This window comes from Nematostella vectensis, chromosome 14 (genome assembly GCF_932526225.1).
Source record: "Nematostella vectensis chromosome 14, jaNemVect1.1, whole genome shotgun sequence".
In the NCBI taxonomy this organism is placed as follows: domain Eukaryota; kingdom Metazoa; phylum Cnidaria; class Anthozoa; order Actiniaria; family Edwardsiidae; genus Nematostella; species Nematostella vectensis.
In genome coordinates, this window is record NC_064047.1 from 5786811 (window position 1) to 5802233 (window position 15423).

Sequence of the window (15423 nt, forward strand, 5' to 3'; positions counted from 1 at the left end):
ACAGAAAATAAGTGCGTATGTATCGCATCTCGAAGCGACGGTCTGGTTCTGGAATTTTTATCCTTTCTTCGCATGCGCCTACGGGCGTGTGTGCACTACAACAAGACAAGCGGGTAAAAAGGTCTGCTTGAAATACCGAACATTTGTTCATGTGCTTTCTGTATGTTGTATATATTGTTCCCCCACCCCCTCCCTAATCTCCTAGCCTGTTCTTGCTATTTTGCCCATCATGTATTTCAATGTGCAGTGCATCAGAAAAACATAGGTTAACCTGTTAACAGCCCGGTCAGGGTTAATAGACAGAACAAGCTCGCTTGCAGGTAAAAAAACATGATTTTTTTTCCATGTGTCGGTGCCAAGCTGGTCGAACTTGATAAGGGATTGGTGCGCAAATAGTCACGATTTAGCCTGGAGCGCAACGCACACATGCTCCGTCATAAAAATGATCCCGTGATAACATCCAGAGGTGAAGATAATTTCGTTTCTCTGGGCACGATCATGAAAATCCAAGATGGCGCCGTCTTCACCCGAACGACCAGCTTAGAGAGCCTAAAAAAATGAAAATTTAATAGAACCATATATCAACAGATTCCCCAAGATTTTCTTTTAAAAAGCACACCCCCCCCCCCCTCCCCCCGTCCCCCCTCGGTCTTTTTTTTTTTTTTTTTAGAGAGAGAGAGAGAGAGAGAGAGAGAGAGAGAGAGAGAGAGAGAGAGAGAGAGAGAGAGAGAGAGAGAGAGAGAGAGAGAGATGATTACATGATTGATGGTCCATGTGATCGCAACTGGTACTAAGAATTCCATTATAGTTTTATGTGTCGAACGTCATTTTGATAATTCTTTCACAATCTTCTATCCCACCGAGGGTTAAAGTACTCTAAACCACCGGACGAATGCCAGTATTAATGCGATTTACTGGTATAAGAAGCTACAGGTGTTTATCTTTGATTTCCTGTTATTTCCAGACAGAAGTTGTTATCGTTAAACCTGTACTAACTAAGCTAGGATTAACACTTTACTTTTCTTATCTGGAAAAGATGCCCAGATAGGTGTCAGGTAAATATTTGGTGAGAATTTGGTGATTCTTAAATTAAAGAATCATGTTTTGGCGACAGAGGAGAGGGGCTGGTGCGAACTCTCGCAGCTAAGTGGTAGGGGGGGGGGGGTGGGGTGGGGAGGAGTGAACTGATTACGATATTCTTGGCCTTCCTTAAAGGGGCTAATATAAATTAGATCGGAGGGACAAATGCTTATGTCTTTATTTTGCCAGAAATAATTTGATGTTAGCCATACAAGAAAGTGGTCGATATCTCCTGAACCAATCATCGCCCTCTTCACGGCTTAGACTTCACTAAGTACACAGTCAGCCGATATTACACAGTGACAGCCGCAAGTAACCCTTTAGTGGCCACCACTGCAATTAGAAATACGGGGTGCAAACGGTTACAGAATTGGCAATTCAAGCATGCGAGCAGTTGAACCGTAAATACACCGCCAATTTCAAGCACTCTAAATTCAATTGAATTTGGTGGGTGGGGGAAGGGTGGAGGTATTCAGGGAACCTTGTAGTTGGGTAATGCTGTGACCTTTTAGTCAAGTGTGTCAATAAAAGCAACTGGCACGCCTGCCTCTCACACTCACAACAATATTTAACACCAGACAACTTCTTCCTTAGAGAATTTATCCCAGCGCACGACGTAATTAGCGAAGCGCTCATTTTCGGCTCATGTCACATGATAGCCTTAGGGAGATAAAGATACATGACATCGCTGTAAAATGCGATTTAACCCTCCTCCTCACTCAATCTGAACTGAACATAACGCGATATTGTGGTGTTGGAATCTAAAAATGGCTCAAATGTTCCCGAGGATCTTACTAACGATAACTGTAGTTGCAGTTTTGTCAACGGGACTTGAAGGTGAGTGCAGTGGTTAGGATTATCCTGGGGAGCTTTGTCCAACCTCGTGTGTGAAGAAGTTTTAGGGGAAAAATACTTGAGGGTAATCGGATTACTAGACCATGTTATAGCGTTCAAGTATGCGTTTGCCTAAAAAAATACAACCGCAACATCTATCTGCAGTTTTGTAAAAGCAAAAAAGAAAAAGAAAAATCTCAAGCGCAGGAAATGACCTTCAACGATTAATCTTTTATGAGGCGATCCTTTTACAAGCATTTTAATCGCGTTTTTCGCAGCACGGTACTTCGTTGCAAGCGCAAGCGATCTCTTGCTTGCAACACGAAGATGCAGCAGTTGTTGGAGTAACATTTAGCGAGACTAAATGTTGGTAGATTGTTACGTGTGTACGAAAACAACCGCGGCATAATGAACCGCAACAAGTATCGCGATAAAGCGCATAATTAGCACAAAGGAATTCTTGTCAAATGCTTATTCATGTGTTCCTGTTTAAGGGACAAGATCGATAATCGTCGATAATAATGAAGAAGCAAGACTACACATGTTTTTATTTGAAAATTACAACAAGCATCTGAGACCCGTGGTTAATAAATCCCGCGCCTTGACTGTCCGTCTGGGGTTGACGCTTCACCAAATCGCTAGCCTGGTGAGTTTTTATAGATATTCTTTATAGATATTCAAATTCTAATTTATAGCTGTGTTCTATTGCATATTGTTATTAATAAAGAAAGCTTTATTCTGATTTGATTTGATTGCTATAAACGAAAACTTGAAAGATAATTTTACCAGAGTTTTGAAAGCATTTTAGACTTTTTGAAGCTTTATTATTAGGCGAATCAGTTTTTATTCAGAAGACCATACTTTATCGAAACCATCTTTGTTACAATCAGTTTTGATGTGTGTCTCAACCAAACGTTATATATTTCAAAACAGCCGAATCTTTCGGTCGATTTAATGTGCGCCTACAACTTGACTTAGCGATAATACCTACTTTTAAGTGCTTAAAAGCTTCATACTTCTCAATGTAACATGAAAACACTCTTGTCGCTTCTGCTCGTGTTTGAGTGAGGCTTCATGCCTCGAGATAGAAACACTTATCTTCAAAGCACCTTTCGGCGCAAGAAATGTCGGGGTCTCGAATTGTGCACATATTTCCGTATCATCTACTTTAACATTAAACCACAACTTGGACGTTGGGATGTTCAAGGTTGCCAAAAGATCAAATCTTTATTGAAATCTAAGTTAATTGTTGAAGATAGTATCTCTTTCATGGTCTTTTTGTGTCGACATCTTCTGAAGCACTCGCCTTTCGCTCAAAGAGTCAAATATGTTTTCAGTTGAAAATTGCGAAAGCCTAAAATTAACCATTTTTCCTTTTTGAGACGTGTCTTTTTCGGGGAAGACTTCTTGAAAATAATCTTGTATAAAGTTAGTTGGTGTTTATTTTATTTATAATTGCGTCTAGTGAGATGTATTTCGTAGACGAGGCAAATTCAGCGGGAAACCCTAACAACACACTTGACTTCAAGGCAACCAAAAAAAACCGCCGCTTAAATTTCTCTTCTAACTTTACTTATAAAAAGAAGTAAAAAAGGTTGTCGTCACGATAATTTAGTATGTCATTCCCGGTTTAGTAGGCGGAGAAATATAATAACACGTTTAATGGCTTTTTTGTACTTTGTATTTTTTACAAATTGCCACCGATGACGTAGTATTTTACTGGCACACGGAATAATTACTAGATATGCCTAGTTTACTTATACAACTAAGCTACTGAAAGCTACTGAAAATTTTAAGTTTAAAAGGTCCTGTTTTCGTTGTTGTTTTTTTTCGTTTCGTGTTTCTCTTTTTTCCATGAAAATATTAGCCGAAAAGAGAATCGTTTGCTTCTCTGAAAAGGTTGCCATCTCTATACTTCATCCTGTTTTGATTTGGCTTTGAAGACTAGAACTGATATAATCCTAGCCCCAGCACGTCGCCATAACCCCTTGTTAGCCTGACGTACAATTACTTAGACTGCATGCATATCACTCTCAAATTCACCATCTTGAAGTACTGATTCATCCCAAGCACTGGTAAAAATAGTTACTTTTCGCTACAAGAAACACACCTACAACTACTCGCGACATCAAGATTACATGAAAAATAATAAAACACAAATCGGCTTGATATCTGTAAAATATCTTAAAAATGCTTTTTGTAACTTAGCAATGAAGTAGAAATCAATACCCCTCCTTTAGCTTTTCATAAAGAAAAATCTAGAAGTCAAAAACATACGGGTCAAATGGCCAAAACCTTTCCTTTCGATTTCCTTGTTATGATGAAACTTCCTTACTGCGATTTTAAAAACTCTACAAACCCTCGTCAACAATTTCAACCTGCTTTCTGGCTTCTGTCATCCAAACTAACGAAATTACATTTTTATTGGTCAGCGCCTTGCGTAGAGGTGGCGTGATTTGAAACCATTTCAGTGCTGGCCAATGAAAACGCTTCAAGGATTTTGAATGACGGAAGCCAGAAGGCGATCTAGCTATTTGAAACCGTGGTTGAATGTTAGCAGATATTAGAGACCTTTAGATCCGAGAACCAGGTCCACGACCAGGACGAGTTTTAGCTCGCGCGTTGTGTGCGCATGCGCAGATGGCCTGTCACGGTCACGCTACTGTCAAAACTGGTCGCCCTCGAGTGGGCGACGACAAGTTTACACAGCAAAGTGGTACTCACGGGACCAGTTTGTTCAAGGTATGTTTTTTATTTTTGCAAATCATTCTGTTCATCAAAAGTCTATAGGAAATATTGACAGTGTTGTGAAAGGTAAATGTGATAAAGAATTCAAGCAACTCTGTAAAAAGAAGATGCATATCTATCGTTTTTTGAGATACAAATAAAGCGGCTGAAACTTCGCGGTCTTCCCTTTGTTGCTTTTCTCGTATTGTTTTGATTCTTCATTTACGATAAAATTTGCATAATTCAGTTACCCTAACGATCATTTTCAGAAAATATATATTTGGAGGGCTAACTAAGGGCTGAAAGTTTCGCTTAAGTTTTTTTCACGCCCACATTTTTCGTTTTTATTGTTCCCAACATGTTTGATAACAGTGAGCATTTGCCACCGTAACACTGCAATGTAAACAAACTTCATCTTTTTTACTATAAGCCTAAGTACTCGTAATTTTCTGTAATTGACTAAATTCAGACGCTTAATAGACTCAATCTTGATTTTTTACAGTACAAAATGTCTGAGGATAAAAAAGTGGCGGAAAAAAGAGAGCTCTTTATATGGAAATTTGACAGCGATGTCTCACTTCTGAAAGAGGTTATTGCGGAGGAGCCTCACAAGCATCCTTACGCATCAAAAGAGAGAGGACAGAAGTGGGACAAAATCGCCCTCAATTTAAAAGAAAACCATGGGTTTAAGGTCACTCAAAGGTCGGTGAGAAAGAGGTTTAATAGTCTGCATGAAGACTTTTTAAAAAAAGAGAAGAAGGAGAAGAGAGACAGTGGGGGAGAGGTGATGTACGATGAAAAGCACCAGATGCTTACAGACTACAACGAGCTTATAGAGGACTGGGAAAGGGAAAGGAAAGAGAGGGTGGATGACGAGAAGGTTATGGCAGAAGATATGAGGAAGAAGGCAACAGAGAGATTAAGTGCAACCAAGAAGAGAAAAGAGAGTGGCGAAGACAAGGGCGAAGAAGACCAACCAAAGAGAAAGACACAGCAAAGTTTGGTGCAATTAATGGAGCAGAGCATAGCAGTACGTAGTCAGGAGAGGGCAAGAGAGCTGGAAATCAGAGAAAATGAATTAAAGCAACAGCAGCATTTCCATGGCTTCCTGCTCCAGCAGCAACAACAGGCACAGCAGATGCATATGCAACAGCAACAGCAACAACAAGCCATGAATATGGCCATGATGAATGTCCTAACAGAGATGCTGAATGCTGTTAAAAATGCAAAGACCTACTATTGTTAACAGCATCTCTGCAATAATGTCATGTTTTTTTAATGTTTCTTTTATAAATTATATTGATAGTCAATTGCTGACATTTTATAGCAGAGTTCAAGTACTTCTCTACTGAACACTTCAGCAATCTGCTTGGTGCCAAACTCTTTATAGAGTAGATTCTTTGGAAAATAAAGTTAAATCATATTTTCTACAAAGTGGGCTACATTTATTATTCATGGGTCAAAGTTGTGTTTGTTCAACAACAGACAACAAAAGCAGTCAAATTCCATGTGGCATCTGTTCCCAGGAAAAATCCACACCTCCTCAACAGAAAAGGCTTTAGAAAATACAGGGGAGGGGGGGGGGGTAGAAAAATCAATTAAACCCATTCAAACTGTATTTGTGACTTGCATCTCTTCCATGTGAGGGATATGAATACATAATTTATGAAATCACTTAAAAGATGGATATAAGGCCAGATACTTTTCAAGATAGCCACCCTCTTGTGTAGTGCCCACTTCAGCTCTGGACATGGGATAGAGGTGAAAATACTTGCATACAGGTAGCATGTGGCCTGTACTCTATCATCTGAGGGTTTTGAGAGGCATGTATCAAGCAAGTATCAACTCTCTCACTCCACAAGAATCTAAAAGTGTTTTATTTTATAGAATACCTGTAGCAATCAAAAATCTATATACTCGAACGTTGACAACCCCCTGGCTTAGTTTTAATTTACTTTGAAAGAACTATAGGTCAGCATTTACTTTGGTTAGTCCTCCCAAGAAATATTCATGGAAGCCGAAAAATTAAAGTTCACCACCTAAAGGAATTGATTTTCCTAGGCTGCCATCAAGGAAACAAAAGTTTCTTTTTATATGCAAACCTTTCAAAAGTTGCCAAATAAAGCCAATAGGTTTGGTACTTTCTAAGTAACCAGATTTTTTGCCACAAGTTGCTTTAAACACTAAAAGAATCTGTCTTAACAAGCCTCGTATAATTAATATAATTGGCTCCTTCATATTCGACAAATAACAAAAAAATAGAAACTAGCACTTTTAAGCCCAATGAGCTTTGGATAGAATTAAAAACAGAAACTAGCAGCTAGCTAATAAAAGACTGACAGAAAGTGCCATATTCCATTTAAAATTTGTAATCCCCCAATCGAGGAACTTTGCTCTACCACAGTGGAAATCTAGAATCTCTCATGTTACCCTTGTGGAAATGTCAGATAAATTTATGCACCCTATTGCTAATCAAGACTCTAGCAAACATATAGAAATCTATAGTCGAAATCAAAGCCCCCTGTGGAAAACCAGGTTCAAAACTGAAGACCCCTAAGGAAATCCAGAGTCAAAATAAAAGACTCTTTCTGGCTCTTTGATATGAGGGGAACAAAAATGGAATAGCCCAAAGAAACCTTTGCTACCAGAGTAGCAGGGGATGAGCAGGGACCAAAATTTTGACAATACAATATAATTATTTTCATTAAACTTGAAAGTACTCTTGAATAGTAGGTGGCTCTAGGTCAAAAAAAGAGCTAGACATAGAGCTGTATAAACATGTATGAGCATTCCGTAGAAGAGCACAGGCAGCATACATTGTACCAACTGGACTAAGTCCCATCTTGAGATTCTTTTTGAAATCCAGAAAGGCAAAATAAGAGACAATGTCCCCAAACACCCACTCAACAGCCGATCGAACTTTGCTCATTGAAGAATTGAAGGCCTCTTGGTCGGCTGTGAGGTGAGCATGTTTGTATGGTGCCTGTAGCTGAACTCTGAGAGGGTAAACAGGATCCCCATAGATGCAAAGTGGCTGCCGTGCTTGATCAACAGAGTATTGCTGAAGTTGGTGCAGTAACCCTGACATCTGTAGCATCCTCGCATCATGCCTCTTTCCCTCTGTATGTGTAAGAAAATTTAACATTTGTTAAATTCATTGTGAAACAATTTTATATTTAGCTGTGGCATTCTAAAACATAAGCATGTTGTTGTAGAGGGAGAATAATATTTTTACGAATGAGAATATTGTGAAATTCTAAGTCTTGTACTGGAAATGTGAAAAAGTATGTTAGTTCTTCAATACACATGTCTTTTTATGTGCAAAAAAAGGAAGAAAAAAAGTTCCTAATAGTACACAGTACTAACAAACTATGGTTGGCGCACAAAGATAAGTTCATTTGCAATGTAACAGATAGAGACTCAGACCAAGTATATGTGAAAGAGAAATTACATAGTGTGAAAAATGAATGGCTGTAAAATAAGCTCTCTTTTATAGTAGTAGTATGTACATGCTATGCACTGTGGGGCACTGTTTACAGTATTGTTACTAGGTAAGTCAAAATATTTTCAAACAGCCAATTAGAAAACCTGCACAAATCATGGGGTCGCAACATCAAATTTCTAGATTAAAAATAATGCAAAATCTAATGTAACCAATTTTAACATTGACATTAATAAAGACTTTCAAAATATTTTATGAAAGAAACTATAGTACATGTATGGGGATCTTCAAGTGATCCAGTGGGTCAAACAATAAAAAAGCACTTACCGACTGGACCAAACAGGTTGGCTATTAGGCCATTTGGCGCCACCACGGACTGGAATTTAATACCATGAACTCTTTTGTGGCCATTATACATTATTCTTTGGTGCTCCCCTGGACGGCAGATGGGTCTTACAGTGCCATCAACAAAACCCCAACAGTTGTCCAGCGCAGCACCTTTTCGGCTGATTGCCCGAGCAAACGACTCCAATTGGAATGGCTGTAACCAGGGTTGATTCAAGTCAAGTAGCAGATGACCATGTGTATTCACAATAAAATCGGTGACCTCTGATAAAATGAGGCTAAGCTCAGGAATAGAGCGACCAAACCGTGGGATCATATCACCGAGTCTGCAAGGGTATGCAAACCTCCTCAAAAACATCAATAGTCAATAGTCCTTCTAAACCAGAAGAAACAGTTCCATTGATGCACTTGAATGACTCCGGGATTTGAAGAGCTTCGAGAAGCAGGTCAATTTCGCCACGACCGAACCTAAACTCAGCCTTTAGTTCAGCCTCAGACATATCACCGAGTGTCTCCTCGATCCGACTGTAATTCTCGTGAGGAATGGCAGGATTTTTCCGATTTTGCTCCAAGATAACTCGAATGACATCTTCCTCCTCCAAAAAATCGTCGAGGTATAGCATAATTGAAGATGTTAGAATGTTTTTCTTGGAGAACATGGCTCAAACATGGCCAAACTATGAACAAACTTAATAAAATTGCATTCCGACGGTTTGTTTACTATCTAAATGTTGCAATTTGACGACAACCAGGCCGAGGACTAGTCTGTAGTACCAGTGCGCGCGCGGCCAAAACTCGTCCTGGTCGTGGACCTGGTCCACGGATCTAAAGGTCTCTATTGAAAACTGCAGCGAGCCAACATCGGTCGTCATCCATTTCAGAGTACATTTCACGTCTGGATCTTTGAATTCTCAATTGTTTTCTGCCCTCGGCGTCCGCGTTGCCGTTGACGATCCTCCCAGCTCACTTCTAGCTTGGTGTACAAAAGCACAAGCATTGCTGTGGCGCATTTAAACCTTTCCCAAATATGCCTGTAATATGATTACAAATACACAGCGCATTAGGGCATCACAGTTCCACAGCATGTAACTCGAGAGAAATCCCCATGCTCTCTTGAAGCGCACTAAAAAGTTCACGTCACCTCCCATTATTGATTTTGCGCAGGAGTTAATTGCAACATCAGAAATTCCGGCCCGTTTGTAGGAGCATCAAGCATATTTTTGGCCAAGTTGTTTTTGCAGGCTAAAAAGGCGATACACTTAGACATGATACTTTGCTTAGCGCCGCCTTACGATGAAATATTGAAGTTCTTGACAGTTGAGTCCACCTTTTTTATGGCTAACTTTCGACAATAAAGTCCTTTCATCGCTAGTAGAGTGACGAAATAAACATCATTAACAAAAACATGAAAATGCCCCCCCCCTTTCCACTCTAGGTACTCGCCTGGTTAATTCTTGACCACTCTTCTACACAGCGCGATAAAAGTACTTGAAACCACCGGAAGAATCCCAGTACAAATGCGATTTACTGGTATAAGCCGCTGCAGGTGTTTATCTTTAATTTCCTGTTATTTCCAGACAGGGGTTTAATCGTTATTCTTTTAAATCTTTGCCAAATAAAGCTAGGATGATCGCTCCCTAAATACGCGCCTGATTTTGATGGATTTCAAGATTTCTTTGGATTTGTCACCCAATGTGAAAATAGAACGAAAGTGTTGATGACAAGGATTCCTTGAAAAAAAATATGCCCGGAGATTGTTCTCCCTTCTAAATCACCGCACGGCCAATTATAGTTAAATTCAGCGAATGAATGATCTATTTTTAAACCTATTGCGCCTCTTGCGTTTTTAGGTGGAGAAGAGTCAATTTCTACAGACAAGTCTCTGGGTCAGACAGGTAAGTTCCCTTGATGAAGCTGATCTCGAATGTGTGGAAGAAAACAGGGCAGGGGGATTAATGTTCCATACCTTAAACTGAACTCCTAGCAACCTAAAACTGGTTTTACGAAACCAGAACTATCTATTAATCATATGCAGTAGAGCTTGCGGGGTGGGGTGGGGTGGGGTAGTGGCGTGAGGCGGGATAGGGGGAGGTGGGGTAAGATGAGGTAGAAAGTGGGGCATGGTAGTAGGTGGGGTAAGGTAGTGGGTGGGGTGGGGGTACTAGGTGGGATGGGGTAGTGTGTAGGGTAGTGGGTGGGGGGGTTAGATGGGGAAGTAGGTGGGGTAAGGTAGTAAGTGGGATAGAGTTAGTGAGGAAGGTAGGATGGAGTAGGGTAGAGCGTGGAGTAGGGTAGTGGGTGGGGTAGGCTAATGGGTGGGATAGGGTAGGGGTTGGAGTAGTGTAGATCGTGGAGTATGGTAGAGCGTGGAGCAGGGTAGATGGTGCAGTAGGGTAGAGGGTAGAGTAGGGTAGAGGCTGGAGTAGGGTAGAGGGTGGAGTAGGGTAGAGGGTGGAGTAGGGAAGAGGGGGGTAAGGGTAGTAGGTGGGATAGGGTAGAGGGTGAAGTAGAATTGTGGATAACGAAATATAAATCGTTAACTATCTTTTTAATGTAGATGTGGAGGAATGAATATTTGACCTGGGACCCCAAAGAGTTTGGGGGAATTAGCACAATCAACGTTAACGTTGACAAAGTCTGGGTACCTGACATCTATCTTTATAACAAGTAAGTAAGATATACGCCTAGCTACGCGGGATACCTGTGTATAAACGACGTGCGCCCAGCCACGTGGAACACCTATTGTACAAGTGATATGCACCTCGCCACGCGGGACACCTGTGTGCAAGTGATATGCACCTAGCCACGCGGAACACCTGTGTACAAGTGATATGCACCTAGCCACGCTAGACACCCGGGGCACCTGTATACAAGTGATATGCACCTAGCCACGCAGAACACCTGTGTACAAGTGATCGGCGCCAAGCTACGCAGAACAGATGTGAATAATGGATAAGCACCTAGCTACGCGGTATACCTGTGTAACGACATGCGCCTAGCCACGCTGGATACCCATGACATGCGCCTAGCCACGCGGGATACCTGCAAATAATTTCTCTTTCTAATTCTCTAGTGCCGATGCCGATGGAGATGGCGCCCTGAATAAATTTGGGACACAGATCAAACTTCTCTTCAATGGAATCAACATTTGGCTCGCCCCAGTCCTTCTCACGAGCTCATGCAAGATCGACGTCACATACTTCCCCTTCGATGAACAGGTAATTTCTGGACAATTGTTGGAGTAATAGGGGTTGGGTGGGGTGTAGTGGCTACTTTCTAGGCGATCACGGATAAAATTAACTAAGGGGGGCGGGATACCTTTGTATCTTTTGTTGTCACGAGCACTAAAGGGGCCGGATTATTCAAACTCAGCATTTTATTAAACGAATTTGTTTTATATATAAATTGAGGATGTCAAAACTGTCTGTCCAATCAAAAATGTCACGTAAACCTTTTACATAAGAATCAATGGCTGTCTTTTTTCTAAATGGTCTAAAAGAGCCTGGGGCGAGCGTGCGGGAGACCTGTGATATTCCAAAACGTTAGGGACTAGGCTCCATTTCCAATATGGCTGCCAGCAAAATCGTAGTAACAAGAATTTTTGCAAGTTTATCTGGAAATTCTTGACTTACAAGGCTCTAGAGCTATAAAAAAAGCGAAAGAATGATTGAAGCAGGATCCCAAATATGGTATGTAATGCCTAATAAGAAAAGGGCCGAGCGAGCTAGAAAAACGACAGTTTTTAAAACAAGATTGACTGATATGACACGCCCCTTCTCCCTCGCAGCACTGCAGTCTCAAGTTCGGGAGCTGGACGTACGATGGAGAACGGCTAGATCTTGTCAGTGAATCCCCATCCGGCGATGTGTCTAAATATGTCCCTAGCGGACAGTGGGACTTAGTCTCCTTCACGGCCAAGCGGAACGAAATTTTCTACGTCTGTTGTCCCCAGTCCTACCCGGACGTGACCTTCACCTTGAACATCCGCCGGAAGACGATATTTTATTACATGAACCTGATCATGCCTTGTTTTCTCATAACAGGTACATATCAATCTTTTATAACATGAACCTAATCATATCCTGTTTTCTCATAACCCTGACACAGGAATTCCGGTTTGCTTTGGTGTTACGGGTTACCTGTGGTATCTCTAGTCTCACCGCTAGCCAAAGGAATCCCAGTAGGACACCAGGGTCTGGATTGGATTGGACTGGATTGACGTCCACCCCCCACACATATATGCGATGTCGATGTTTTAATGACATTTTAATGAAATCTTAATGTACTGTTTATTTTACCAGGTTTGACACTATCTTTTTTCCTTCCACCGGAATATATATTTTTTTAAATGTGATGTCGATGTTTTAATGACATTTAAATGAAATCTCAATGCAATGTTTTACCAGGTTTGACACTGTTATCGTTCTTCCTTCCACCGGAATCCGGGGAGCGTATCACGCTCGTCATAACCAACCTCCTTGCGATGACAGTGTTCATGTTGCTAGTAGCAGACTGGCTACCACCCACATCCGAGGTGGTACCTCTCATCAGCATGTATTACACTCTTACTATGATGGAGGTATTTTTTCATATTCATATTTACTCTTAAATAATTTTTAATTATTATCAGAGAAAGGAATGTATCCATAGGGGATGTTTCTCCACCATTTCAAAAGCAAGGACAAAAGAATCTATAACTTTTTTGCAATTAACAAATAAATGTTCTAATATATCAGGAACCATACACACCTTACAATCCTTTGACTGTACCAAATTCATTTTATGTAAAAGATAGTTTGACGGCAAAAAAACATCAACCTTGATGAAGGTGTACGGGCGACGACACAGCCTGTTGGCCGCCAAAGACACATTGATTTCTTACTGAAAAATAGCTAAAATATTTATTCGTATGAAATCTGCGCAGCCAATTCCCCTTAACAAATCCTTGTCACGCGCCGTGACATTTTTTTTCTACGGTCTTGAAACCATTTTTCATTAACAGTTTGCACTGACAACGTCTTTCTTTAAAACTGGGGGAATATTATCGTGTATTAGGTTAGTCGAGCGCTATTAGTGATTTGTGTATACTACTATCGTCTGTGTTGGTCTAGCGCTAATAGTGAACTCTGTATACTATCCCTTACTAGGTTGGTCTGGCGCTAGTAGCCACCTGCCTGGTTCTCAAATGCTACTTCATGAACCCTGTCACCACGGAAATGCCCTTCCTGGTCAGACTGTTGGTTCTTAAATGGCTGGCAAAGCTGACCCGCGTCAAGGTACCACCGGCCATCAAGACCATCAAGACCGAGCTATGCGCGGAGGAGGCGGAGGTTAACAAGGTAACGGGAACTTGAGACTCGACGGCGAACTTGAGACTCGACAGCGAACTTGAAACTCGACGGCGAACTTGAGATTCGACTCGACGGCGAACTTGAGATTCGATAGCGAACTTGAGACTCGACAGCGAACATTGACTACTATATCTTTAGAGTTGAGAACGACCTGTAGCTTTGAGAGCTTCTGCTTCTGATCATGGTTTTGATCATTTAAATGATGGGAATAGAAATAAATGATGATGAATGGATGATGATGATAATGATAATGATGGCGATAACAATGATGATGATGATGATGATGATGATGATGATGATGATGATGGCGATAACAATGATGATGATGATGATGATGATGATGATGATGATGATGATGATGATGATGATGATGATGATGATGATGATGATGATGATGATGATATGATGATGACGGTGATGGTGATGGTGACAGTGACAGTGACAGTGACGCTGATGGTGATGGTGATGATGATGATGGTGATGACGGTGATGTTGGTGGTGATGGTGCTGGTGATGGTGATGGTGATGGTGATGGTGATGGTGACGGTGACGGTGACGGTGACGGTGACGGTGATGGTGATGGTGATGGTGATGGTGATGGTGATGGTGATGGTGATGGTGATGGTGATGGTGATGGTGATGGTGATGGTGATGGTGATGGTGATGGTGATGGTGATGGTGATGGTGATGGTGATGGTGATGGTGATGGTGATGGTGATGGTGATGGTGATGGTGATGGTGATGGTGATGGTGATGGTGATGGTGATGGTGATAATGATGATGATGATGATGATGATGATGATTATCTGCTGTAGGAAATGCTACGCGAGAAGGCGCGAACTGCAGGCTTCAGGCGCATGAGCCGACAAGAACCTTCTCTTTATAACAACAACTGCGACGACAAAACCTCCCTCCACTCGCGACGACTCTCGGGGGATACCGTCAAACGAAAGGTGTCTTTCTTCCAAGCCGAGTACCCTTCCTACCAAGCAGCTGGCCCTAACCTTCTTCACGCAAGAAATATCGTCACAAAAACATCCGACTTTGAAAAGTCTATTCAATCCATTCCTGAGATAAAGTACACTGATCATAATGCTGACGACCAGAGTGATGCCAGCTCAATAAGCGATTCCGAGACGGACAAACTCACTTCCATGCTAGTCTGCCGACAGGAAAATATCGCAAACAACTTGCGTCGGATCGTAAAGATCGCTCAAAGCAAAGAAGAAGAAGATCTCAAGAGAGAGGAGTGGAAAGTAGTGGCGGAAATCATCGATAAATTTTTCTTTATGGTGTTCTTTGTGATGATGGTTTCCTCGACAATTGTGATCTTCATGCAAGCCCCGAGGTACTCTTTACAGCCGCTTCAGCCAAACGCTGACGCTGGACCGTGAAAAGCAGGCTGTTTTGGTTTGAATTTTCCAACTTTCACGTCTTATTCCTGTCGTGAATACGATCAATCAAGTGATGATTACTTGAGGAATTAGGCGAGGAAATCACCTGATGGCTTTTGATTCATATGGAGAATACAAACGCATCCTTTCTAATACAGTGCTGTAGAAGAGACCCCCCCTCCCCCTCAGGATACTAATAGAAGAGAACCCCCTCCCCCTTAGTATACTAATAGAAGAGACCCCCCCCCCC

At 41.4% G+C, this 15423-nt stretch overlaps 3 protein-coding genes across 3 annotated transcripts; 2 read left to right on the forward strand and 1 right to left on the reverse strand.

Moving 5' to 3' along the window:
- The first annotated feature begins 1639 nt into the window (after positions 1–1639).
- LOC5513889 (acetylcholine receptor subunit alpha-type acr-16) lies at positions 1640–15326 on the forward strand. The gene is made up of 9 exons (XM_001634085.3): positions 1640–1917; positions 2409–2560; positions 10279–10323; positions 10986–11095; positions 11502–11646; positions 12216–12471; positions 12835–13007; positions 13576–13767; positions 14595–15326. The coding sequence occupies exons 1-9, from the start codon at positions 1848–1850 to the stop codon at positions 15171–15173; spliced, it is 1722 nt and encodes a 573-aa protein (XP_001634135.3). The 5' UTR covers positions 1640–1847; the 3' UTR covers positions 15174–15326.
- LOC125559843 (golgin subfamily A member 6-like protein 22) lies at positions 4479–6075 on the forward strand. Its single transcript, XM_048721844.1, has 2 exons — positions 4479–4656; positions 5144–6075. Exons 1-2 carry the CDS (start codon positions 4555–4557, stop codon positions 5885–5887), a joined length of 846 nt encoding a protein of 281 aa, XP_048577801.1. The 5' UTR covers positions 4479–4554; the 3' UTR covers positions 5888–6075.
- Positions 6501–9249, reverse strand: LOC125559844. The gene is made up of 2 exons (XM_048721845.1): positions 8411–9249; positions 6501–7761 (listed from the first exon to the last, which is right to left on the reverse strand). Exons 1-2 carry the CDS (start codon positions 8784–8786, stop codon positions 7346–7348), a joined length of 792 nt encoding a protein of 263 aa, XP_048577802.1. The 5' UTR covers positions 8787–9249; the 3' UTR covers positions 6501–7345.
- Positions 15327–15423: the final 97 nt, after the last annotated feature.